This window comes from Tympanuchus pallidicinctus, unplaced genomic scaffold (genome assembly GCF_026119805.1).
Source record: "Tympanuchus pallidicinctus isolate F22 unplaced genomic scaffold, pur_lepc_1.0 scaffold1, whole genome shotgun sequence".
Classification (NCBI taxonomy): domain Eukaryota; kingdom Metazoa; phylum Chordata; class Aves; order Galliformes; family Phasianidae; genus Tympanuchus; species Tympanuchus pallidicinctus.
The window spans coordinates 100,653,652-100,681,484 of record NW_026294618.1 but is presented as its reverse complement, the minus strand read 5'-3'; the positions used below and the strand labels follow the sequence as shown (position 1 = coordinate 100,681,484).

At 45.8% G+C, this 27,833-nt stretch overlaps 1 protein-coding gene across 6 annotated transcripts; it reads right to left on the bottom strand.

Annotated features, from left to right (window-relative positions):
- Positions 1–1,667: 1,667 nt before the first annotated feature.
- B3GNT2 (UDP-GlcNAc:betaGal beta-1,3-N-acetylglucosaminyltransferase 2) lies at positions 1,668–20,527 on the bottom strand. 6 transcript variants are annotated; one of them, XM_052681391.1, is made up of 2 exons: positions 20,355–20,527; positions 1,668–4,102 (listed from the first exon to the last, which is right to left on the bottom strand). In XM_052681391.1, exon 2 carries the CDS (start codon positions 4,091–4,093, stop codon positions 2,900–2,902), a length of 1,194 nt encoding a protein of 397 aa, XP_052537351.1. In that variant the 5' UTR covers positions 4,094–4,102; positions 20,355–20,527; the 3' UTR covers positions 1,668–2,899. The 6 variants fall into 6 exon arrangements, with proteins under 6 accessions (XP_052537351.1, XP_052537325.1, XP_052537332.1 ...); XM_052681365.1 differs by lacking the exon at positions 20,355–20,527 and adding an exon at positions 19,495–19,622; XM_052681372.1 differs by lacking the exon at positions 20,355–20,527 and adding an exon at positions 19,225–19,347.
- Between the last annotated feature and the right edge of the window lie 7,306 nt (positions 20,528–27,833).

Genomic DNA, 27,833 nt, shown 5'->3' with positions numbered 1-27,833 from the left:
AAAGGACTTCAAGAATGTTCTTATCACCAATCCAGTTCAGTGCAACACTTCATTCACACATAAAAATAAATACACTATGGGGATGTGCAGGGGAGGGAGTGGGGTGGAACTCAAACGCAAGGGTATGTGTGTTCCAAGTCACAGAAAACTTGTATTTAGAGGAAAAAAAGATGACTTCCTCTAGAAGATGTGATCTGTGCATTAATTACAGCTCACTTACCTTCCTTATCCCAAGGCTTGTTATTTCCTCCTCCCAACTGCACTGGGAAGTAAAGACTTGAGCCTTAATACAAAGGAGCTAATGCACTTTAAAGGCTTAACCTGATGCAATGCCTTTTAATCGCTGACGCACTTCATTTTCCCTGCTGGATTCCAGGAAGACTTCACCCTCCTTTAAATCTAAGAGCCATATTCCTGTTATCACAGCCCACTATTCCCATTACTTTCATTACAATCAAATTTCCTCACACCACTTAGCAGACTCTTTCTTCCCCCTTAAACTAAGTAATCCACTATAAAGCTCTTTACATTCTCCAAACCATTTCTCACTAAATAATTCCAAACAAGTCATTACTACATTTGATAATCCAGTAAGAGTCAATTCTTGCTCAGTTTTCTCAACTCTAAATTTACTTCACAGAAAATCAATATATATCCAAAAAGTTACTCACAGCTGATTTTTAAGCAGCTAGGAGCCACCAATGCTGCAGCAAAGCAGGAGCCTGCCAGCCCCTATATGTATACCCTATATAACGGGAAAGATACAACATCCTAATACTCTGCTTTTTAAAGGCTTGCCATCTTCCATTCCCAACTGTTCCCAAATCCCTATATTCTTTATTATGCTGCTCAGCAGACACTCATGTCGTACCTTCTTGTTGCAGCCCATTTCCCTATCTTTGTTCTCAGTCTGCTCATTACTCCACCAACTCCAGCTGTTTCCAGGAGAACTGCTTCTCCATGGGAGCAGGTTCAACAGCACTGAAGTTCTGACTGAAGGACAATCACTAGCTTCCCCTCACCCAGAGGTAAACAGGAGCAGTCAGTCCAATTCCCCCTCCACTATTTTTTACCTATCGAGCCTAGTAGGGTGTTGCATATATACACCGCAGTAGGGCTACTTACTCAGCTTTCTCCTCTTTCCTCCTTTTCCTTTCTTACATCACTTTGAAGCTGGGTTGATGCCTTCTCTCAGCACTTCTGCCCAGTATCACTCAGCCTGTTTTTCTTTACTCAGTTGAGTCCTTCCTTTCACCTCATGGTCATGGAATGGTGTAAAGCAATGACTAACACCAGCAACCCACGAATCCACTAACTGGTTAGTATCACACATGCACTCCACCCCATCTTACTCCATAACATTTAGTTCTTCCTCTCTTCCCCAGTCCCTTTGTTTATGCAATCCACTCTTTGATCCTTCCTTAGAACTCAGCACCAAACGTATTGCTCACCTGCCTATCCTCAGGATTTCTCTATCACTCGTTGCTCATCTGTTGCAGCACCTAACAAATTCAAGGACAACTGCAGCAGCATCTTCTTGACAATCTACTACCTAAGTGTCGAAGCCGCTGGATAAACTCTTGTAGCTCTTGAAATGTGTTGCTGAACGCTCTGCAGTAGAGCGCAATTCAGTCAATACTGCATCTGAGATGAAGCACTGCAAGAAATATTTAAATCACATTTTATTTTTCAAATTCAAAAATAACAATTAGCTTTATTTAACATTACACATCTCACAGGTTTAAAATATCATGCTCTATTTAAATATCTGAGTGACAACACTATACAAATAAAATGTTACACAAAATATATTTAAGAAAATGTTTTGGTCTTCCATCTGAACAATAAATAGACAGGCACTTCTACATATACAAAGGAAGCAATACTACTTAGAATAGCTCTCATAAGCAAGATGTGGAAATACAGAAGAAAATCTGAGATTTGAGAACATGTTTAACTCTACATGAGACATCATGCAACTTCAAATTTTATTTCAAAATTCAAACCTGTTAGGAACTGCACAATCCTACACTTGCTACCGCTTTACAGGAGATCCAAACCATGCTCTTAGAAGCAATGTGCAATTTTGGTTACTGTTAATCAGCTACCTGATCGCTTTTAGTGCCAAAGCAGAGAACAAGGATGGACCAGAGTAGCTTTCACAGAGATACTGTGAGTAACAACGTCAGCATTACTGTGTGTGTAAGTTCAGGGTAGGCAGCAGCAGAGCTCTACCAGGCACAAACAGAACTTGTTCCTTCTTTCCCTTACATATTCACATCTTTCATGGGGTGTTTGAAACCATATTATGTCTTTTTTTATTAAAAAACAAAACAAAACAAACAACACATCTAATAAAAGGGTAAATCCTTCAGACACAGGGATACTTTGCACAAAAGACTGCATGTATAGGAGAAGATACTTGTCCAGGGTGCATAAAGACTGGAAACTACAAATTAAAAAAATATATATATTAATAATTGAAGTTTCATAAAAATGTTTATAGAGTAAAACAGCTCTCCTCCAATTTGTGAGTTTCAAATGTACAGTGGTCTCCACACACAAACACTACTCAAGGAAAAAGAACGCACCTGTTACCATCGCAATTAATGAAAGATGCTCTGCAGCAGGCATCAGTAGCTGACAGCTAGTTACTTCCAGTCCTCTTTAACGTTTAGACCTCTACTGAAACATAATGACCACCAGGACAGTGGAAAAACAGGACCAAGTCTTTGTGCCATCCTCTCAGTATGACTACTGCCACTTTTCAGACGTATGTGAAGAAAGTTTCTTGAGAAAATTTGAATAGAACAATTAAACAGAGCTCCAATGGCTCACCAAGAAAGTCAGATTCAAACTTGGAAAGTTATTTGGACATAAAGTATTTATGCACATTGCTCTAGCAATTTAAGTGTGGATCTTGCAAGCTTGTCCAAATCTTAATCATTTCTTGAGGATTTCTACTATGCACTAACATTAAATTTGTGTAGGAACATATGTTATTTCTGTATTTCTCTTCAATATCAAATGTTTTGAAACCTTTGTGTTTTTCTGGAGCAAGCCCAAGCTTCTGAAGGCACATTCCAGTATAAACATCATCAATAGGATACAGGAGTACCTGGTCAGATGCATTATTCAGTCTCAATGCCAGGTCACCAGAGTACAGAAACCCACCACCTCCTGCATATGGAGGATACGAACCTTCATAAACACTTTCTGGGATGTAGTACTTCAATTTTTTTTCTCTATGAGGTCCAGCATCTTTGATCACATCACCTACAAACAAGTCTTTGGCTTTGTCCTTTGATAAACTCTTCAAGTAATCCAGGATCTGATGGGTATTCACAAATACATCGTCATCGCCCTTAAAAATAAACTGGACATCCGCACAACTGCTGCTCACCCACTTCAGAAACAGTACCTCTTTCAGAGTTAAATTGAAGAAAGTGTCTCTGTAGTTCCAGAGGAGAATGTCTTTGTGAGTTTCGCTCTCAAATTTTACCATCTCTGTGAGGTTGGGAAAATGATCCTCCGGTGGGGTCTGACCAAGTAAGAAGACTCTTTTGACCGTTATATCTCCCGATTTTATTTCCTTGCCCCAGGATTCCCTAATTGCTTGCCTTCTATCAAAATGTGGTATAAGTGACTTAATAGCCAGCAGCAGAAAAGGTTTATGTTTGCACTTGTTTGGCTGATCCATTATTAATGAGTAATTTCTACACCTCAAATAGAGGAGAAAGTCTTTGAACCTTTCTGGCAAACTCGCAAAGTCGCTGATCTCTGAAGCGACCCACGGGTCGGGGTCGCAGGAATTGAGAACACTTGAGTTCAAAATTAAGTTCTCTTCCACAGTCATATTGGAAAGCAGACTCAGAATTGGGTTGTACAGCAGTTCAAGCTTCTGTTGCTGCCTGTTCCAATAGGCTTTGTGAGGAGTAAATTTTCTCCAGAATTTGTCCTGTGGTATAATAACACGGTCTTCTGCATTCTTCTCTTGGCTGCCACTTTTTGAGACTTCCACAATCACATAGATAAAAAAGTTTACCATCATCAGAATTCCCAGCAGCTTTAATCTTCTGCGTCCAACACTCATTTCTCATATCTGAAAAGGGAAGAAATGACAGATTCTTAGCGTTCTTCCTATCAAATTCCTGCTTGCATAAAAATGCAAACTACTTTCAAATTAAGTAGGGGCCCACAAAGATGATTAGGGACCTGCAGCATCTTTATGAGGGAAAGCTGAGAGCTGGGAACGCCCAGCTTGACAAAGCCTGAGAGGAGATCTTACCAATGCTTACAGATACCTAATGGGTGAGAGTCAGACAGATGGGGCCAGGATCTTTCTGGCGGTGCCCAGAGATGGGACAAGGGGCAGTGAGCACAGACTGGAACACTGTAATGGATGTTCCATTACAAACACGAGGAAAAACTTCGTGGCTGTGAGCGGGACACAGCGCTGGAACAGAGAGGCTGTGGAACGTCTCCAGAGGAGCTCACTCAAAACCCTCCTGGACACTGCCCAGTGCAACCTACTGTAGGGAGCCTGCTTTAGCAGGGGGTTGGACTCGATGATCCACAAAGGCCCCTTCCGACTGCCATGATTCTGCCTATAACGTGTAAGATATAACCTAAGGACAAAGCTTACCTACACTCAAAAAAGTAGAAACTTATCTACCTCTAATACATGCATACCTGCAGCTAGTCACATCTGGGGTTCCATCAGTAGACAAGATGTAAGAACATAAAGTTTCTACTTCCCACTTTAGAATTTTATATAGCATTTTACAAAGTGTCGAGGTTAGCAAGCAAATTATAACTCATTTAAGTCTCCTTGAAACATCTGACTGTTCAGTAATTAAAATCATGGAATAGCTTGGGTTGGAAGGGACCCCAAGGATCATCAAGTTCCAATCTCCAGAACCCGAGCCCTCTGCTCAGCAGAGAGAGGTGGAGGTGGTTTTTTTTGTTTTTTTTTTTTTTTGGCTAGCAAGGTGAGCTTTAAAAGTACATCATGAATTGCTATACAATACAGTCAGTTCTTTTAAAATTGAGTTTCAAGTTTTTGTACTTGTATTCTTTGACCCTCCAACTGCAAAATTAGCAAAGCTGAGTTTTCAAGTATAATTTGTTTCCACCCTTTGCACTTGGCTGTTCTGTGGGAGAGAGGCTGACAAAGCCAACCAGCTGCACTGCTGATCTTCAGAACTCTGCAGACAGAAGATAGCACAAGCTTTGACTTTCTTTTTCCTCCCATTAGAAAAGAAAGAGAATGGCAGCTGAAGGCCGAGTGTAATTACTGCTACAGAAAACGCAATAGAAGAGACTTAAATTAAAAGCAGAGGTTCCCAACATTCGTAAGCCAGGAATAGTAAGGGTATGTGTACTTGTTGTAGCACAAGCTATTCTGAGACCCACGTGCAGTTCTTATAGAGAAAATGCATCAATGCCTCCTTCCTTCAAAGCTGTCAGAATGAACGACACAAAAACAGTGCATGAAGCAACCCAAAACAGTGTTCCTCTAAAATAATACTAACGCTGTTTACCAGCCCAGAGGGTAGAGAACCAATATAAAAACTACAAAAAAAAAAAAAAAAAAAGAAAACTCATTCTAAATTCAGAAGCCAAACTAGAAAATTCAGGATGAACAGAGTTACATTAAGGCTCTATTTAAGATATATACAGAATTCTGCAAAGCATCTTTCACTCACCAGAAGTGTGATTAAATAAGACCAGAAAAAACAAGTGAAGTAACACAAAAGCTCAGTTGTAGATGTTAGCTTAGAACTCAGAGAGCAACAGCAGTCAGGAAGGCGCACTTGAGAAGTACACCATGTACTTAACTCTTCATACAGCAGTTAAACAAGTTGAAAAAAAAGTAACACCTCCTACAAACTGGAGAGAAATGCCTGTTTTTCCTTCATTTTACCTCATGTTGTATCTGTATATGTATCTTCATATGTGCTCAAGCCAGATTTAATTCACGTCCTGCTCACAGCCAACCCTCAAGTCTGCTGTCCAAGTTCCATACCTCAAAGACAAAAACGTATCTGTGGCCAGTGTCACCATTTACTCTAAATACCTGAACTGTTAAAAGCACTGGCAGCTTCAGCTACAGGCAGACCATCAGGTAGCAGTTTCCCCCACTGTCTCTAAGCGCACACGCTGGATGGAAAGCAGCAGTCCCACATCTCACACCACTCCCCGCAGCTCAGCGTGTATCAGCGCTCACACACCTTGTCCTCAAGTGGCTTTATAGCAATCTGCAGTGCAACAACAAATGACGTGGTACTTTACCTATGATCTCTGTACTCCTGAGACAGCAGGGTGAGAGGCTCACCCGGCGATTGCAAATGCGGGACTGCCGAGAGCTCAGTCACAGCCTGATTTTCCAGAATATGTAGCACTAAGCAGCTGATCTGTTCACTGCCCCCAGCTACTAAGCCACGAGCATTCAACACTTTTGCAATTCATCGTCTAGATGCTAAGATCATTTCCAATACAATGACGCACCATTGTTACAGCCTATTTCAATGACAAAACAAAATCTTTCCAATCTCTAAGTCTTTGGGGTAAGCATTCAAATTCAGTACCCACAAGGTCTTCCTCAATCTCTGTTTTATTCCCACACCTGTAGCAATTCCCTGCAGCGAATGGGACAGCAAAACCTTCGTTAGTTAAGACTTACTACAATGTTTCATGACAAAAATACCAGTAGGGAAAAAAATCACAGCAGTTCTGTCTAATAATATGTGGCACAAATTACCAGTCCTACATATGAGCACTTCTGGCATCATTTTCAGTCTTGCTTTCTAAGAAGGGATAGAATATTGCTGATAAAATTTCTGAGCATTGACAGGTAATGTAACATGAAGTGTCAATGCAAGGAAAATGAATAAAAACAGCTGTGTTGAAAAAGCAACCTTTATCTAAATAAAACAGGGACTGCGTTGAACACTTGGAGCACGAGACTGAGCTCTTATCGAAGACAATCCACAGACACCTAAAAGGCTATTTCCAGCAAACGTGTAAACCTGCAGTTTAATATTAACTTGAATCACATCACCTGAAGACAGAAGCAATAAGATGATGCCAGCTGAGCCATTTCACATCAAGGGAACAGGATTTACCATGAAGCACAGTATTACAATCCTCATAAAAACAGGGGAAGAGGAAGTGGCATTTTTACCACTGTTAGTGTTCTTTGTTCCTCATCTGCTTTGCTGACATAGCAATGATTGACTGAAGCATGATGGCAATGCAGACTGTGTGCCCTGAACAGCTTGCTATGGAACAGCACCACAGGGTACACGAGGGCACCCATTTCCACTCGCAGCTCACTGGCAGCAATCTGGGCAGATCACAAGCACTTTTCTTATTCCAGTAATAGCTTCTTCCATCACCACTTGTATTATAAAGCTTCCAGCTGCCCTTCTTTGACTGATGAGAATGGAAGATCTGCTAAGGAAGCTAGAAATAAACTACAAGCGATTTGGTTCACAGAATCATAGAACGGCCTGGGTTGAAAAGGGCCACAATGATCGTCTGGTTCCAACCCCCTGCTGTGTGCAGGGCCGCCAACCAGCAGACCAGGCTGCACAGAGCCACATCCAGCCTGGCCTTGAATGCCTCCAGGGATGGGGCATCCACAGCCTCCTTGGGCAGCCTGTTCCAGTGCATCACTGCTATCACTCCAAAGAAACCAGCATGAATACTCACTGAAGAACTAAAAAGCGCAGTGCAAAGCAATACTTTACTTGGGAAAAAAATCCTGCTGTTTTTGCTTTTAAAAATAGAAAAGGTGAGCATGCATAGCTAGTCCGCACAAGAAGTAAAATACAAGCACATACTAGATACTGGTAAAGCAAAACACAGTATGCAGAGCCCTGGGAACAAAGATATCCTACTAAACCTTGTTCCAGCTCCAGCTGGGTTGTGATACCCACATTCAAAGTGATCTGACACATAGGTTTTCAATGTTTGCTTTCAGCTTCTCAGGTAACCTGAAGACAATTCTAGTAATCATTTATGGTTTGTACTCCTCACATTTCTGCTTCTGCAACTTCTGCAGTGCAGTGGTACTGACACAACTGCACACATTTGTTCAAAGCCTTTAGAAACATCCACGTGACAAGACAGGGGTTAATATTAACCATACTCTAGGTAAACCAAGAGCCTGCTGCAAAAACAGTACTTGAAAAGATTTATTCTGCATAAGTTGGGGAGAGGGTGACGGGCCATCTGCCTCTTCAGCTCTATTCCACTTCAGTCAAACTAAGACTTGGACAGAAGGAAATTCATTGGTGCAACCATGGAAGGAGCACTGGGATCACGAGATGGATAGAAAGTGGAACCTGGGCAGACAAGCAGCATCACTGTGGGACCGGGCAGTGAGCCACCACACAAGTGGGACGACAACAGAAGAAGAAAACAGGTATGACAGAGAAGCCATCAGCTAAAAGAAAAGACTCCAAGCATCCAAGCAAAAATCAAGTCCACATAACCTTAATGCAAAATGGTGAGAAAAAGTGCTCACTGATTGCTTTAAAACAACATTATTTCATGCTTTATCTCAAGAGTGAACGTGTTCCAGGAGCTTGTAAGGGATTTAGAGGAGTTGGTATAAAATGAGCACGCGCACTCCATGCATTTCCATGAATCATACAAGTCACTCTTTTACAGATGCAAGAACTCAAACAGGAGGTCACACATCCCCAACAGAAGGGCCAAGCTCAATGTCAAAACCAAGAACAAGCACCTCCAAATGTATGCAAAGGCCAGATGTGATTCATCACATATAGTTGGATACTGCAGATGAATTCTGATTCGGTCTGTTACAGCATTCTATTTACTGTAAGCACTGCATAAAGTTGGCACACAGAACACATGACAACAATTTGCAGCATTATTTGTTACCTGAGTGCTGTTAAACATTGCAATGCAAAGTCTCTGAGGTTGAGCTGTAGGAAAGAGAGGCAGATGTTGCAAGGAAGCAGCTACAAAAAAGGTTTAAAAGGCAATCCTGTCAGATAAAGATGAAGAAGCACAATGGATTTGGAGAGTGTGCTAATCCGCCTCTGAAGCAAGGCACCAAAACACACACCTGTATTTAAAGACACTGAGTGCAGCCCCATACAATCAATCCACTAAGAAATTTTCAAGACTCGGAACTTGCTTCAACACTGAGATTTTGGCAGGTTTTGCTCTACCTCAAGGTGGGACAGAAAAAGGTCTCTTTCAGAATGTCCTCCTAACAAAGGCCATGGATGAACATGAAACCAATGGTCAAATGGACAGAGTTTGACAGGCAACCCTACCAACCTTACTAACGAAGCGAGAAAATTAAAAAAAAAAATTCCCTTGTGAATCAGACCAAGTTTGTATAGCTCGTTCTGCATATATTCAGCCAAACACCCACTGATTGTTAGCAATACCAGAGCATTAACTACCTGCATGGTAGCTGAGATATCACATCACCTCAAGGAACATAACTTTCAGAATGAGTAGAACTAGCTTTATTTTACTACAAGTTTCTCATTAGCAACTCTTGTCTCAGAGTCTCACATTCACACGCCGAGCAGTGACCGTATTTGTTGATTACTCCTGACGTTCATGCAGCAGAGCCTCTTACTGTGATGCCCAGTTGTGATGCTCATTTCCCCTGCAGCTCTCTGCACACAGATGAGCTCCCATCCCAAGCTCCACCCTTGCAATGCAGTTCACAGCATATTTCTAACAGGAAATTGAAGAATGGGCACTAAAGAAGTGAAAGTAATCATTATCTCACGTATCTTCATACTGACAGAAAAACACAAGTCCTCTCCCATGCTCTTATGTACCTCAGCCCATACTTAAGGCCAAGATAAATTACACACTGGACAGGCTGCGGGCAACTGTTTAACACCTAAAATAAGAATTATCACTGCAAACAGGCTCCATCATCTCCTTTCCAAATACAGAGCTACCTTCTGAAAACCACTACTGGGCACAATGCAAGGCAGCACCACATTGGAAGCGGCTCCCAACCAGCAGGTAGGTCCACAGCACAACCCTGACCTGGGCGAGGGCATTCACTTGTGTTCAAGATCACAGCCGTATTAAAGAAAGCAGCACTCTTGCTAGACATACTAAGCATTAATTTCTTGACTTTAAGACCAGCCACTTGCTATTAAAACATTCCTCTTTTATGCTTTTACTTACAAATGATATTCTCCGATCTCAAGTTTCAACATGTAGGCTCAAAAGGTACAGTCAAAACAAAGCTGTAATTCAGTTTTCTAAAAGCCTTCCACCTTTTTGCAAGCCCTTTGTAGAAAAGAGCTGCAGCAGGGCTACAGCAGGCTGATCTCAACAAATAACTTCATTCTGTAGCCTGGTATCCCTTACAGCAGTTAGGAGCAGAAGCTGTGTGTATGTTTGTAATAGCTACATACAGGAAGAATAAAAAAATGCATGAAACGCATCATAAGTTACATACAGTCCCTCTACCCTCTTGTGAGATGCGCCAGGTCTTTTCTCTCTCTCTTCTGCTCATGGTGTGAACAGCAACAGCTTCAGAACACGAAGAAAAGCTTAAGATCCCTGCCCTGTTATTAAAAAAGTTCAAGTTGTTTCCAACTTTAAAGGACTATTTATTTTTCTAACTATGCACAATGGTATCTCAGAACTTCGCAAGTCCACTTTGATACAATGCAACAAAGAACATCTGAAGAACTGGCATGCAGTCAGCACATACCAGCATTCTGCTTCTGCTGAACCGTGTTGCATTGGTACCACTGAGTAACAGCCAATATTCTCCGAGTTCCACGAACACAACAGCATTCCATTTGGGAGAAAGTTATCAAAACAGACATTTCAAGGAAATTCAGAGCTGCTGATGCTTATTTTAACATTGATTTTCATTAGTTTCATGCACTCTTGAACTGCCTTTCAGTAGACTATTTACTTCTGGGAGAAATTCACTTTAATACCAAAAGTCACCAGCGCAATTTAGTAGCTTGTGGTAGCAATGGTAATGGGAGGATGGTTGGACTAGATGATCTTGTAGGTCCTTCCCAACCTTGTGATTCTGTGAACCTGGGTGTGGTGTTTGGCAATCCAAAAAACAGAGCAGACAGGAAGATGCGCTGGCGTTTACTCAGAACAGCTCAAGGCAGAAGGGACTGCAAGTAGCCTCAATTGCAGCCAATCTAGCTTTACATTCTGTTTCCTACTGGTTATCTTCAGCGCAGTCTCAACATTTTCCTCTCAAAAAAAAAAAAAAACAAAAAAACAAAAACAAAACAAAAAAAAACCCCAAAACCCAACAGCAAAGAAAACCCCAATGCTAGTACAGTGAGGCATTTCTTTAGTAATGCTCACCTGATTTGCTGCAGTAAGGTACGTGAGTGCTTTTGGGGCCAGAACTACCTCTGAACCACATTTAATTACTGTTATTGAAGCTCATTTCACTTTGTCTACTCCCTCTTTGAGCCCATGTATACTTTCAACTGTATGAACTTCACTAGCAACGTGCTTCTCAATTCTTCTTACAGACAGAACTCCAGATGACTTGCTTTCCTATTATCAGGCAGAAGGGGAGCTCTTGGAAAGCACAATATACAGAAAATTTTCCCTGTGTTTGCCATACCACCTAATACAGCAAACCTTTACACACCATCCGTTCCTTCTTTGAGGGGTGAATATTTCCAGCCTTGTTATTTCTGGAAGCCTTTTACACTTCTGAATGTCTTTGTCTTTCCTCCTCAGCCATTTCTATTAAATCATTTTTGATACGACAACCACGAAAGCATTTATTACTTTAAGCTCATAGGAGTTCAAGAAGATTCTTGTTAGAGCCATGTATCAACAGTACTCTGTATAAGAGATATCACAGTCAGCCTTGCTAAACACAATAATAGAATTAATTAAAAAATAAGCAGAGTTTGAGAAATAACTCCCCACAGACATCTCTGCATACTCCCTTCAGCTTAAGCAGCTTTCTCATTTATGGCAGGTAGGCCAATGCTGAGCAGATCAAAGTCTGCAGTCATTAATGCTTTCACGGAAGGCCACTGCTGTCTTGTGACCCACGGAACGTTACATCACCTCAATTCAGTTTCTAGCATCCACAGGTTATCATTAATTAGCGCTCATTTGAGCTGATTAAGAGGACCCGAAGCCCAGTATTACTCACTAAACCAGTTACTGCCAGACCATGCCCTACGACTTCAGGAAATGGAACATACCATGCACAGCATCACAGATGGTTCATCAGCTTTGTACTACACTTAATATGTTATGGCATGGGTAAAGGCAGTAAAGCAACTCCTCTTCCAAACCAGCTCTCCCTCTCTCTTTTCTGAGGCGGTATTGAAAACAGGAAAGTCTTCCTGAACATGAAAATTCACCTGAAACTGAGGGTATCAAAGTAGAGAGTATCAAAGATTGTTAGGTGACTGCCTGTCTTCTAATGAAGGATGCATTTCTGCACCACAGCTGTGCTGTTTCCTGGCCAACTACTACTTGCTACTCTCTCCAACTCCGACCCACGCTCTCAGCCAGCTCACAAGCATAACTTCACAGCAGCTACAGCAATAAGCTTGGGCCGTCTCCAGCTCCACAGTAGGTTTACCTTACAGGTGGCATGCTAGTTTTTCAAGTCTGAAACTAGGACAAAAGAATTGAAGCTTTTAGTTCCTTCCTCTTACATAACAGAAAACTCCTCCACCCACAAACCTCAAGTTTTGGAGCTACCCCAGTGACAAAGCTCTTCACCGTCCCTCCTTTTCCAACAGCTCACCCAAAGCCCTCTTTCTGCAGAAGGGTTTTCATACAGGCTCTTGTTCTTGCTTCAAAGTAAAGCCTCTTGGCATCAAGCAGCTCTAAAACACCCCCCCTCCCTAATTGCAACAAAGCCTCCTCCTGCAGCAGCAACACTGGAGCTACTTACAGACTTCAGGAAATAACTGCTCCATTCATTCAGCAGCTTACATTTGCAACCACAGGGATAAAAAGCTTCAAACTCATCTTCTAAAAATAAGGTGAACAAACGTACGCCTGCAAACAGATGGGTGAAAATCCCTTGTTTCCAACAGAAGTGTTTAAAAAAAAAAAAACACAGGAAGGAAAGATAAACTGTCACAACTTCCCCACTCAAAGATCTCACTCCATGTGGCAACTAACCCAGCATGTCACAGGAATGCTTCCCTCCCACCTCTTGTAGTTCATACACTCCAGACAAGCTAATCTAATGCTCACGTACAACGCAGCCCAATGGTAATTTAACAAACTCAGAAAAAAGCCTGTAAGATTCTGTACTGTGCTACACACAAGGCCCATTCTTTCAGTTATCCAAACCAGGCCTGCAAACTTTCTGCAACAATCCAAGCCTTTGCTATCATCCAAGGAAAAACCACCATAAAAATGAACGAATGTCTTTCTAACCCCTGGCTGACTTTATCAGGCACTAAAGCAATTGTCTGCACTTGCACACACCTCCCTCCTGCTTTACAAAGGTGACACCCTGAGAAGTCTGTTTTGTATTATGTTTCCTGTAGTAGATGAAATGCAGCAATAAAGGAACAGCCTAAAACAACATGCAAGTTGTAAATTAACATTGCTGCTGTATTTGCTACTCCATAAATAATTTTATGACAAGCATATTACGGTTATTATACAACCTACAAATCTGAGATATGAGAGAATGGGCCCTCAAAGCATATTTACAGAATACTGGATGCAGCATTTTCTCTAAATAAAATCTCATATAGTAGTACATCACAGCCAGTTTTGTAAACCTCAGCTGGCTTACAGAATAAACCTTACAATTCTCCCTACAGAATGAGTGAAAGATATGCTGATAATGATCACGAAGCAGCTTTAACTTGTTCTCCCTCAGCAGGGAGAACGATGTGTTTTTCCCAGCCCGGTACACAAAGGCCACACGTTGTTTGAGCTCTAGAGTTATGAACTGTGACGTTTGTCAGGAATAACCCAGAGCTGGCAGCCCCCGATTCACAACCCTCAGTTTTTAAAATGCCTCTGAGAAGGCTCCATCTTGGATGAGCGGTAAATCATAAAGAATTCAGAGAGGAGGTTTAACTGGATGGCAAAAAAGAGAAACAATTCTTCGAAGAAAACTGCCATCCATCACTCCAGTTCCATGGGGTACGGTTCCACAGCAGGTTAAAGCAGCGTCAGTCACAGCTGACGTACTCCTGTTGTTTATTTCTTCCCATACCGACTGCACAGTCCCTTCTCACCCTTCACCTAAGCGACTGGGCTGCGTCAGTTCAGGGAACTGAAGAGGCTGAATAAAGAACCTAGCAATAACAAGGCAATTAGCTCCCAGCTGGCTCCTGTCAGCAGGTTCACTCACCACTGTGCTGCACCAGCACAGAAGAGGCAAGCTGAGACCAGAGCAGATCCCTTTTCTGCTTCCACATATCAGCACTCCTCCGCCCCTGCTCCCTGCCCTACATGCAGCAAGATCCCCTGGCTGGCCAGGCAGGCGGCACCAGAATATGCTCACCTTTGGGATCCAACCTCTGATACTTCCCTGCAGAGAAAGCTCTGCCCCTTTCCCCTACTCAACGGGCTGTTACTGCAATTCACTGTTATTCACCGGTAAGCTCAGCTGGAGCACTGCCCTCCCATAGGCGCTGGAAGGCAGAGGAAGCAGATAACCACCCATCACCTGCCTCCCCAACGCCCAGCCCCTGGGTCAGCGCTAGCTGTCACAGCAATGGGTAGCACTGCAAGCTGCCTGCTGCATTCAGCAGGTACTTACAGTCTGCTGGACAGGACTGTCCTGCTTCATACATCTCTGCTGAAATCAGTAAAAATTAAAGAGATGTAGCCTATCTAGTGAATATGCAAATAACCACAGAATCTACAAACAAGCCAGATTATCTCCTTAGCACGTCAGCCAGCATTATCTTAAAACCAGTAGCTATTGCTGCCGTAGCCACTTGCCAGTGACCTTTGTATCTGCACACACAATGCTGATCATTCAGTCAGCTTATAAAACCATTAAGCACTATGCTTCACACCTAAACCATCACTCTGATCATATCTTCTTGCCTGACACATGTAAGCCATGCCACTAAGAACCACATTTTAAAAGCAAGGTGCTGTAAGTTGGTATGCCTGACCAGGTAACTACCTCCAGACCATCCCACTGCAGGGTTAAGAGAGACACCCATTTCAATTCAGCTTCCAGGATTTGCTGTTCCCACAGCCAGCAGCCAGGTGATGGGACACTGTGCTGCTGACAACCTTCCCAGCCATTTCAGGCCATCTCTCCCAGCCCACATAAGTGTTACACAGCTATTCAACCACGTGCCAAATCGAACCAGATTAATGATGTGAGTATATCAGCCCAAATTTCTAGATTTGCCTCTTTTTGCCTCTCTATTTGCAGTTACTAAATTAAATAAGTGTTTAAGAACACAAACGTGAAAAGATTTTGGCCCTTAATTGCTTTGGGTTTCAAATGTAGTTAGCTAACACAGAGAAGACTGTTTTTCACCTTTCTGCAGGATTCATTTATAGTTGAGAAAATGAGCAGAGCTCTGAAATGCAGAAGTTCGTTTTCCTCCTTCAAACTTGCAAAACACAAAACACACATCTCATTCCAACCTATCACGTTCAAGGAAGGGGGAGCAATTTCTCCCCCAGTTGTAAGCAGCTAAAGACACATATAATAGCTCAAAGATTTTGCAAAAGGCCTTTAAGCAGGTTAAGCAATTAACTCCCATTTGCTTCATTCCCACTGATGTTAAGAGCAGACAAGCACATAACCCTCTAAATCCAACCAGGGACTTCTGCACCTGGTACCTGCACAGTAATACCATGTATCCGCTGTAACCGACAGTGGCTTAAGTCACCAGTTTCCAGCCATTTTACATCTCTTTCACTTCTTATTTTTATTCAAAAGCAAATCAACAGGTTGCAGTAACATCGTTCAACTTAGAGACCACCTTCCACTACCACTGACTTCATCTGATTTTAAAAAAATCATTACCCAAGTAAGGTAGAACAGCACAACTGGTCTGATACCTAGCAGCTCCTTGCACTGAACAGCCTTTCCCACATTTGCATAGCTAGTTGCATTACATCACACAACACTGAAGACGAGCAAGTGGGATGGTTATTTCCCAACGTTATCAGTTCCTCACTAAGGCCCCAACACAGCTGCAGACAGCTACCCCAGCACTACAGGAGCACTGCTGCTGCGCCTCTGAAAATGAGCCTCCGTGCACAGCTAGAAGGTCTCACAGCTCCCCTCTGCCAGAAGGAACATTTCCAACATGGGCCTGTGCATGGAGAGCAGCCGCAGGAGGATGAGCAGAGCAGCAGGCAGGCATTGGCCGCAGGAAGCAGCACCGCAACGCTCGGGCCGGTCTCACAGAATGGCCAAGGTCGGAAGGGACCTCAAGGATCACGAATCTCCAACCCCCCTGCCACAGGCAGAGCCACCAACGTGCACATTTAATACTAGACCAGGCTGCCCAGGGCCCCATCCAACCTGGTCTTGAACACCTCCAGCGACAAGGCATCCAAACCTGTCATCGTATCCTCTGGTGGCACGTTACCAATGAGAATTCACTCTTAGAGAAAAAGGACATCAGTCATTCACTCAAAAATCAAGATGACTGCTGATTCGGTTTATCTAGCTGGCTTACGATTGAAAACATTTAATCAACTGTCAAATTTCAGAATTCATTTGCAAAGGTGAGCATGACTAGTTGGAAGCTGGATGTTTTTCATCCCTTGCTGTGTATGTTCCTCAAACAACAAAGCTTTCTTAACCACGAAGAAACTGCTCCATCGAGTCTCCCTTTAAAAGTCTCAGCACCACACCCATTGCACCCGGGGATTCCTTCCCTTATTTAAACGCTAATTGCTCCTCATGAGACTTCAGCACAGCTCACCCAGGACGTTTTAACGAGGCCGGCTTTTCATCGTGTTCTACACCATCCGGAGACCCGGGGGGTTTGCATATCCAGATTGTAAATCTAGGAAGGCCCAAGGAAATCAGTAAAAAAGAGAAGTGAAGGACCAAGCACGATAAACCCACAACACCTCATCTCCACTCGGTTATTTCTGCTGCGTTTTAAGCACCGAAGTATGGCAGATTTCACCTTCTCTATGCAAGCACTTCTCTGAATGCAGCCTACCAGGGTAGAAACATCGAACACTCATCCTGCAACTCCTGGTGCTCAAAAACATCACGACCGCACCTCCTTCCTCCATACTTGTTACTTTTTTGGTTCAAGAGGTTCTTTTGCAAACAACCACTGGGGATTAAACGTGGGTGTATCTGAAAAAAAACTCTAAAAGTTTAAATTAGAAAAGTAAATGGATGCCCGCCCACTTGCTTCAAAACTAGTTACACATTTCTACCACCCAGCAATAGGAAAACAAACAAATAAATATACATACTAGGAAAAAAAAAAAACTCAGCGAGGCAATAGAAGAGGTCTGTTCCAAGCTTTTGGAAACTGATCAATTCTAGCAGCCTTCCAGAAAAAGCAACATGAAAAACAGACATGTTAAACGCATTAATATTTTAAGGAAATTCTTTTTTTCCCTCCATCCTCTGTGCTTACTACAAAGATACAAACTAAAGGAAACAAGCCGTGAAACCTTTGTCCAACCAACAAGGATACTTTCAACAACAGCTTTTTTGGCTTTGGCTTGACTTTTTGGCCTATTCTTGGCGAGTTCTAGAAGGATACATTTCAAAAAGCTTTGTAAGAAGCCTGCCAGGCCCTAGTATTTAGCACAAAAAACGCTCCGTCTTAAAAACATGAAAACAAGCAGGACTTTTACAGTAGGAGCAGTACAGCACAGACCTGGCACACCATCCCTCGATGCATCCAGACAGAGCTGCTCCTAACTTCCCTTTCCATCGCAAGGCAGACTTAGCACAGCCAGCCCCGCTATGAGAGCGGCTGCACCAGGTGGCAGCACAATGACGATCACCGAGGCTCCGGGCACGTCCTTGCAGTTCTGCTCCCGAAAGCCTCCCTCCTCCAAGGCAAGGAGATGAACGCTTCCTCCCCACGTACAGCACAGCTTACTCACGCAGATAATGACACCTGTTTGGCAGCACGGAACGTAAAAATATTATATCCTCTGCTCGTTCTTCAAAGCCTGAGGAAGCACTACCTCAACGCCGATTTCCTCAGCAGCATCTTTGCTACCCAGAAGCACTGGGTAATGAAGAAAGGAACTGAGGAGCTCGCGGGCAGCAGTAACCAACGGAGCGACCACCGGTGATGTTCTACTGCCAAAGGCGACTCGTAGAGCCTGCCTTACGGCCACACAGGGCACCGGCACCGCCAGCCACCAAACGCGTGACCTTCACAACAAGTTCCTGCAGCAGCACCTCATTTTCCTCTTCTATTTATAGCACGTGGGCACAGGAAACAGAAAAGCACAAGCCAAACGAGCCTGCAGACGACAAAACCACTCAAAGCGAGTTCTGACCGATCGCTGACCGCTCCAGCAGCGGGCCGGGGCTGCTGCTCATTTAAGGGGGCTGCCGCTCATCTAAAGGGGGGCTGCCGACAAGGGACCGCATCTCCTGCGCGTTTCCTGCACGGTGCACGCCCGCTCGCACGCTGCAGTGCCATCACACGCGCACATCTTTCCGCACCTGAGACTTTCAGCGTTAAAAAAAAAACAACAAAAAAACAAACAAAAACCCGGTAAAAGCCAAAAGCTGACCCCTCCTCCTCCCGTTCGGTTTAATGATCAACCCCGGGAGATCACAGGGCCGCTCTGCTCACCGCGGCTTTTTGCAGGCTGACAAATGAATCGCGAGCCGCACTTTGGCCGCAATCGCAGCCGCTAAGCCGGCGCCCCCTCCCGGCGGGGCACGGCGCGCCTCGGAACTCGCCGAGCGGCTCCGGGCCGAACCCGCGGGGACCGCAGCGGCGCCGGCACTGCGGCAGCGCAGCGCCCCGGGCTTGGCTCGCGGCGCCGCGCCGGAACCGCGCGGAGGGGCGAAGCGGCCGCGCGGAGGGGAGAGGCCTCAGCCCGCCCGCCCCCCCCCCCGCCGGAGGATAACCGCCCCCCGGCCCCGCTGCGCGGCCCCCCGCCCGCACCTCGCCACGCCGCCGCGGGGCTCCGCCGGGGATCGCGCCGCCGCCGCCGCCTCCTCCACCATGCTTCGGCCCGGCCGCCCGCGGGTGTGGGCCCTCCGCCCCGCTCGGCCCCGCCGGGGGGGCTCCGCACCTGAGGACTCCGCCGCTTTCCCTGCTACCTCCTGGAGAAATCACGGCGGCGACGCACAGCGAAAGGCCGAGCGTGGCCGGTTGAAGGAGCGCGGGGGAGGCGCCTCACTTGTTGCCGCCCGCCTCCGCCGAGGCGGCCGCACGACCCCCCGCGGCTCGAGCACCACGGGCGCCGCCGCCCGCTGCAGCCCCGCCCCCGCGCCGTGGGGGCCGGGTGGGGTGCGCGGGGCGGGTTTGGTGGGGGGGGTCCCCGCGCCCCTTCCCGCCCTACCGGTCGTCTCTGCGGTTGTCGGATCGCTGCGGCGCCCTGGAGGCAGGCGGGCGGGCGGAGAGAGCGCGGCGCCGACTCGCCGCCCCCCTCCTGAGCTGGGCGCAGCCTTCGCGCTGCGTCCGTCCCTCTACCCCGGCGCTCTGCCCCGCCGGTCCAACACCTCGTCGCACCACTCTGGCGCCTGCCCGCCTGCCGCGATTCCCTCCCCCGCCGCCATGATGCCTTTTGACACCTCACGCTTTTTCTTTAGTAAAAACCAGAAGCCCTCAGAACGGGTGCTCGGTGCCCACAGACCGCCGGTACCACAGACCCCACGCCGCGGGCCCCTGCCCGCCTCGGGCGCCGTGCTGGGGGGCGGGAATGAACGCGCTTCTGCCTCGCCTGCTTTGTTCACACGACATGAGATTTCACCTCCTTCGTGCAGCAACAAAAAGGGGTTTTGTGAGGGATGCGGCTCCTAGGAACAGCTTTCTGCAGTGGCAGCCTCTGTCGGTGCGGCTGCTGACCAGGGCGGCAAAAGCTCCTCGTGACAACGTGTATTTCCTTCATTCTTCTTGCTGCGCAGCACTGAGCGAAAGCCCCAGGCCGTGCTGCAAAGTGCTGTCACACAGCACGTTGTTCAACAGGTTTCTCCTTTCTAAACGAGAAGGTGTTGCATTTGGTTTACCAGATGGCCCGCAAAACTTTTGCCAGATCTTGGTGGAAAGAAGAAAAAGAAGGGTTAGGTCAGCAGTGCTTCCCTCAGAAAGGGAGCTCCTCAGAGCTCCACATTCTGGAAATCTGCCCTCCGGAGTTGCTATGAACCATGCATGACTCACTCGTTTGTAACCCTCTTTTTTTTTTCTTTGTTGCTTGCTTACCTATTTGCCAAGTTGATGAGACTACAGATCCAGGCTGAGCAGTCTTCTTGAGTGGAGAAATCTCCAAGCCCCTGGATGTTTACTGAAACAAAACAGAGATGTGAGCTGTTACGGCACAGCCCTCCATCCTGTCACAGCAGACCGACAGCCTCCAGCAAACGGTTACGACTCCCGGGGACTGAGAGCCCCACATCTTTTCGTCCTGTGCTGAAGCAAAATGAGCACGTGCCATTTGCTTCTATTTTAAGCACCTGCCCTCTCAATCCACTTCATGGAGGGGCCCAACCAAAGCAATTATCTCAATGTCACCTGGCACCGCCACATGAACACGGCCTGCGCTGCAAAGCGGGAGTCTCCCCAAAAAGAACAGTTTATGCATCGTTTATACAAAGGCTGGTGTGGTTTGGCAAACAACACGAGTCCCTGCAACACCTATGCAGCTCCCCATACTTGATACCTTTAAATGTTGGAGGCCATAGAAAACCTGCAGTAAGTTTCCTGGAGAAGTCTCTTAGGCTGCTCCAAAATCTTGTCCAGGAGTCTGAAAGACGTCTGTGACGCGTTCAGAGGGACAGTGCATGTTCCATTCTTCTTCAAATATTTATAGATATGCCTCGTGTTTGAGTAAAGCTGACGTTACTGGTGAAGTAGAAGGATTACAGCAGAGGGAGAAATTATCCTAAATCAGTAAGCATTTTTGTCCATTAACTAACACAAAGCTAAAAGGAGAATTCAGCATCTGGCAGTCAGGAGCTCGGCTCCACTGCAAGGGAGATTTCATAGCAATATGCTTCAAGATCAACTACAAAAAAAAAAAAAAAAAAAAGGGAAAACAAAAATGAACCAGAACAGCGTGCTGCATAACATTAAGAGCTAAGGAGCCTGGAAAAAAACACTGAAGCTGGAAGGTTTGGGCCTTGGACGTGTGTGATGGCCCACTGTCTTTGAGGAAGGACATTTCTCTGTCCTCCTGGTCCCACACCCACAGTGCTGCCTGCATTGCACCGACACAGCTGGTCATGGGGCTGTGTTGTGAAACCTCGTGGGGAGGTGATGGGGAGGAAGGGTTGTGCAACCCAAATGCATTCTCCAATGTGATTCACAGCCAAGCCTCATCAATTGGCTAAAGGGGGAGAATACCTAGAACTGATCTTGCCACCAACCCAGCATATTGTCGTCCTACTGCCTAACTGCAATGCCTCTGTTGTGTTTGGGACAGCTGCACCCTAAAAACCTGGGCAGAGGGTAAGGCAGGAGCTCTTTTTCCAGCCCCACTCCCCTGAATGCAGGCAGCTCAACCTTCCCCTTATCTGCACATCGTGTGGGGCTAAGCATTGAGTTGGGCAGGTTTCTTACCTGGCACTGCCAATGAGTTGGTCCCAGCAGGAGTAAGAGTGAATGCAGTTCTCTCCTGGGGCTGGGGCAGCAGGGCTTCTGTGCTCCTCAGCTGGCAGCAGCTGCAGAGAACCGCTCTGTGCTAAACCCAAATCTCCTCTGTCAGTCATCAGGTGTAATACAATCTCATTAGCAAAACAAAACAATCCCACTGAGCAGCGTTTCCCTCTGCTATGCCCTCCCTTCAGGCTTCATCCCCTTACCCCACATGCTCTTGCTGGGGACAGGACACGGCCCTTGTTTAGGGGTGAGGTGAGCACTGTGGCTAACATGAGCTAACCAACCCCATGGCAAAGTGAGGGGGAGGGAAGCCCACATTCAGCCCATGCCAAAGGCAGTCTGCTTAATTTAAACTAGCCCCTTCCTTCCGAGCTGCCTGCACTAGCTAGTGCAGCACCATGCTAGGCCCATGCCAGCACCTGGTATTGTTTAAAATGTCTTGGTCACTTTCAGATTTATATTTATTTGATTTTACCTGTATCTCTTTCCCCCTTTGCAGCATGCCCTGTTGCTTACAGCCACACAACACAGGAGAAAGTCGAGAGAAGTCATAAATCCACCTGATCCCACACCATCCAGTGTCATGACCTGATACAACCTTATCCACTAATTAACGGGAACCAGTTCCTAACAGCTCCTAGACATGCTGTTCCCAGGCTTGCTGTCATCACTGGTATTGTTCTTCTGAATGCACATATGCAGCCTGGCAGGGCCTGCTGGGGAAGAGGATTTTATATACAGCTGTTGAGATCAGTAGTGGAGTGGCAGAGTGATGACTAGCCTTATAAAATACACTTTTTAAAGCACTGATGATGGAGTAGATACTAATTATGCCTGCCAGCATGACTGCTGGGGAGTGCAGTCCCATGACCACCTTCAGCACTCGTTTGCACAAAGCAGGATGCAAAGTACAGCATTTGAACTCAGTCCCAGTTAAGTTGTCTTCTGGATAGTTGAGTGTGGTTGGGTAAAACCTAACAAAGCTCTGAAAAATTAGATATTAAAATTGTTCTGCAGGATTATCGTGTTTTAGGTCTGTATAGCTGAGTTTTCTTCTTACAATTAGAATAGTAAATTGCTGCTTTTTTTTTTCTTTTCTCCGAGAAAGAGAGCAAATGCTTTTGATTGCAGCCATTGTCAGTCGCAGGTACACACTTACATTTAGTCAGAATCAGGCATAATTTTTTTTGCCTACGTATCAAAAACATCACCTTCCCTCACCATCACCATGTGAATTATTCAATGCAGTGTAGGGCACTTGGCAGCAAACTGCAGAGCATCAGGCAGTTCTCACGGGATGGTAATGATGAAGCAGTACATCCAGGGCACTGGAGCTGCGTCAGTGGGTGACACTAATCCTTAGTGCCTGAGCTTTTCCACAGCAACTGTGATATTCACAAAAGCCAGGAAAGAACATTTTCAAAGAATTCAACTCTTCACTTCTGACTGAGTTTTAAATCAAGTCTATTTTTTCCAGGCTGTTTATTCGTTGCTGTCATAGCAATTGGGTGCACTGTAATAAAAAGTTATTTTGGGGGGCTACTGCTTTTACAGCTGAGCTATGTAATTTGGCCTTTTCTGTAGCATTTGCTTTTTAATTAATAATTGGTACATTGCCAGAAGCAAAAGAGAAGTAGGAACACGTCCTAGGTTATAAAATCATCAAGGTTATCTTGCTCTTCTTGTTTCACTGCAGCAAAGTAAGAAGCAGAGATGTCTGATGCAGCCAAGCAGCAAGAAAGTGCTGCCGCTGCGATGTGGAGCCAGGACCTGCAAGCTGCTCTCTCAAGGTTCCTGCCCGCAGCTACACTTGTGAGCGTGGTCAGCACCTCCTCTCTGGCAAAAGCTCCCCAAAAAGGAGCAGAACAACTTTCATCAGAAACACTGATTGCTCCCACATGGAGCCTCTGTAAGTCCATGACAGAATCATAGAACTGTAGAGGTAGGAAGGGACCTCTGGAGATCATCAAGTCTAATCCCCTTCTAAAGCAGGTTCCTTGCAGTAGGTTTTACAGGAAAGCATCCAGCTGGGTCTTGAATGTCTCCAGTGAAGGAAACTCCACAACCTCTCCAGGCAGCCTGTTGCAGTGCTGTCACCCTCACAGGAAAGAAGTCCTGCATGCTTGTAAGGAACTTCCTGTGTTGTAGCTTTTGCCCGTTCCCCTTGTTCTGTCAGTGCACACCACTAAAAAGAGCCTGTCCTGATCCATTTGGCTCCCACAAAGTAGACATTTATAAACAGTGATAAGATCCCCACTCAGTCTTTACTTCTCCAGGCTGAACAGTCCCAGGTCTACCAGCCTTTCCTTGTGCAGGAGATGCTCCAGGTTCCTCATCATTTCTGTGTCCCTCCGCTGGACTCTCTGTAGAAGATCCCTGTGTTTTTTGATCTGAGAAGCCCAAAGTGGGCAGATTACTCCAGCCGTGGCCTCACCAGGGCAGAATAGTGGGGGAGGATCACCTCTCTCAACCTGCTGGCCACACTTATTCTAAGGCACCCCATTGACACCACTGGCCTTCTTGGCCACAGGGGCATGCTGCTGGCTCATGGCCAAAATATAAACCATAAAAATGACAGCTGATGTTGGAGTATCTCGGCTCTTCCCGGAACAAGCCTGATTTTCCCACTCAGAAGGTTATAGCCTGGAAGTCAGCCAAGGAAAACACCTCTCCCATGGCAGGCAAGGTTTACCAGCAGGATTTATCAGCAGCATGAACACAAGTAAAGCCTTTGACTGTGTCTCCCACAGTACTCTCCTGCTGAAGCTGGCAGCCCATGGCTCGGATAGGTGTTCCTCTTCACTGGATAAAAAAATGGCTGGATGGCTGGGCCCAGAGAGTGGTGGTGAATGAAGTAAAATCCAGCTGGAGGCCAGTCACGAGTGGTGTTCGCCAGTACTGGGGCCTGCCCTGTTTAATATCTTCATTGGTGATCTGGAACGAGAGGATTGAGTTCTCCCTCACTAAGTCTGCAGGTGACACCAAGCTGGGAGAAAGCATTGAACTGCCAAGGGGTAGGAAGGCCCTACAGTTGCATCAATGGGCTGAAATCACCGGGATGAAGTTCAACAAGACCAAGTGCCAGGTCACTTTGGTCACAATGACCCCAGGCATCACTACAGGCTGGGGGCAGATTGGCAGAAAAGCTGCATGAAGGAAAAGGACCTGGGGGTGTTAGCTGACAGCTGGTTGAACGTGAGCCAGCAGTGTGCCCAAGAAGGCCAGTGGCATCCTGGCTTGTGTCAGCAGGAGTGCAGCCGGCAGCAGCAAGGAGGTGATCATTCCACTGTACTCAGCTGTGGTGAGGTCACACCTCGAGTACTGTGTTCACTGTTTGGCCCCTCACTACAAGAAAGACATCTTTTCCAGTCTTAATGATTCTATGAACTCAAGATCCTGAGCGTTTACACTCAGCCTCTCATATTCAAAAGATTCTCACATCCATCCACATCTCCTGCAGCACCACTAGTTAGCACTGCAGCTTGCTCTCACAGGCAAACCAGAGCAGAAGAGCAGTAGTGGAACGAAACTTATCCCTGCTATGTTGCCTTCTGCCACTTGCAAGCTGTGGGCAGAGCTATGTCATACTTGCACTGATTCACATTTCCATAGAATAGTTAATCCCTGAGCTACTTGGATTCAAGTAAATGCTCTAGAAGGACATAGCTGCCTTTTGCAGGTAAAGAGTACAGGAACTAACCATGTCTTCCTCCCAGTGAGGCTCCTCCTACAGCAGTGTACTCAATGGGACAAGGAAGAATCTACTTGAAGTTCATCTTCTGTATCAGTAGAAACTGAGCAATAATTATCTTGCAAACAACAAAAATATGTACAAAACGTTGTTTTGGTTTTTTTTTTTCCCTGTCCTGGAATTGTGAACATTTTATCCCTCTCCTTGCCTTGCCTCAGAGGCATCCCACAGCATTTTGTGCAAGATGAAGAGCTGCAAACCTGAAATCTGCCAAGCAGCATAGTCTCTTCACTGGTGAGAAAACTCAGGAACACATGTACTGGAGCAGATTCAGCTGAACCTCTTCCATTTTGTTTTTATTTTTTTGCAGATATAGTTTGAAGCACCAGTAAACTCCCAGCTGCAGGAATGCTGCCAGTCCTCATATATAACAGATTTTGAAACATCTTGACTTCATGCCCCTCCTTGATGATGCTCTGCTGCATGACTTCCCTTGGACTCTCAGAGCCAACTTGGGTAACCTAACTCCAGTTAAAGCCATTCATTTTGTGGGACAGGTGCTGACATCCAAGCTGGCTGTTGCCTGGGCAGTGTGAGAGCCTGCCAGTAAGCAGAGGAGACCAAGCCAACACCATGTGCAGGAAGTTTCTAAAGACACTCCCAAAGGTTTGGCAAAGAACTTGCAGCCATGACAGGAGTGACATTTCACCCAGCCCACAGCCATGCAGGGCACAGCAGGCGTTTCACCACCAGGCTGGGACTGGAACATCCCCAGCGAGATGGAGAGAAACTGGGCTGTTCTGAAGCTCCCTCAGAGGCACTCATCATGCTTGATCCCAAAGGAAGTCCAGGGCAGCCTCACTATGCCAACTCCCTGGAACCCTGGCAAAGCAGCAGTTGCAAGTCATGGTTTCAGTCCTGTAGCTCTGGCTGGGAAATTCCTGCCCTGCACCCATCACCAGACCCTGTGGATTCCCTGTAACTGGTTTCCCTGGGTTTGTGCTCATAAAGCCTTTGCTGGAGGCCACAGGCTACTTGCCTTGTCGCATTGCTGTTGCCTGCGCAGTCAGTGCCCGTGCCTCAGGCTCACAGCAGCAAGCAGAGGCACACAAGTACTGCTGGGGTGCAGGATGCTGTAGCCAGCATCCTTCATGGGGCTCCCAGAGCTCAGAGTGAGTCAAGGTGAGGGTGCACAGTGAGCAGAGATGTCCACTCCTTTGGTGAGGGCAGTTTGGAGGAGAACACAAAAACCGTGGCCTTTCTTCTGAGACAGTGTGCACACACACCAGAACTGTCGGAAAGCTCTCATCTTGCTATCGTAGAACTCACTGATGAACCTCAGCAATAATAAAAACAAAAAACAGGGCGAGGGGAAACGAAATAATCCACACATCTCATATTAATATCCAGCCTCACAGCTCACACAGGTTAATGAAAAATGAAGACATAGGGAAGATAAATGGAAGATGTACGTAGGGACTGAGATCCGCAATGTCATCAAAGTAAATACAGTGTTTTCTTCTTGCAGCTCTGTGGAGAAATCCCTCTGACGTGGATGTGTATAAATAAATAAAAATTTAGGAGCCAGCGCACAGCACAGACGAGATCTGGCCACATAAATTAGTAAATTAGTACACTGTCTCATGTATGAAATCACTGCAGGTTTTGTGCTCGATCCCGTATGTATTTAACCTTTCCCATGTAAACAGTCTTCTGAAGTTAATGGGGCTGTAGTAATTTGCAATGGCTGGGGATTAAGCCAGAGGGTTTAAGCATTCCTGCCGGCTCACATTGCAGCACGCTGTAGTAACCGGGCTGTAGGACAACTCGGAGATGTTCCTGCCCTGCCACAAACAGCCATTGCAGCACATCGCTGGCGGTGTCGTCGTGTCCACGGGCAGAGAAATGCAGCTCTGGCCCTGCAGAGGAGCGTGCAGACATGTTGTCGGCCGCAGCCAACAGGAAAGCTCATTTCTTGCTTCCTCTCACTGGGGATGTGCCAATGCTTTCCAGAGAGCGTTTCATTACTGTTATGCTGCTTACAGGCATCTTAATTTAAATAGCCTTATAGATGCATTGAGGCAAAATGATCTATCCACAGCCTAAATGATGAACCGGGGTGAAAAACTCCTCGGGCTGCGAGAAGCCAGAACAAGCACTAATTGAAACATATAAACTTACATAACATTATTTGTAAAAAGGAGCTTGACTGTCCAAGGCTGGAGCATGGGAATGTTTCTCTCCGCAGAGAAAAATTAATTACGTAGCTTTATATATTCCAGTTGCTTTGGTTGCTCATCTCCTAATGTGCCTAAGGACTACTCGAATGGTATTTATGGTTCCCAGCCACTGCTTGTGGATGGTGGTTTTTAACTTAGCACTTGTGCACGTCA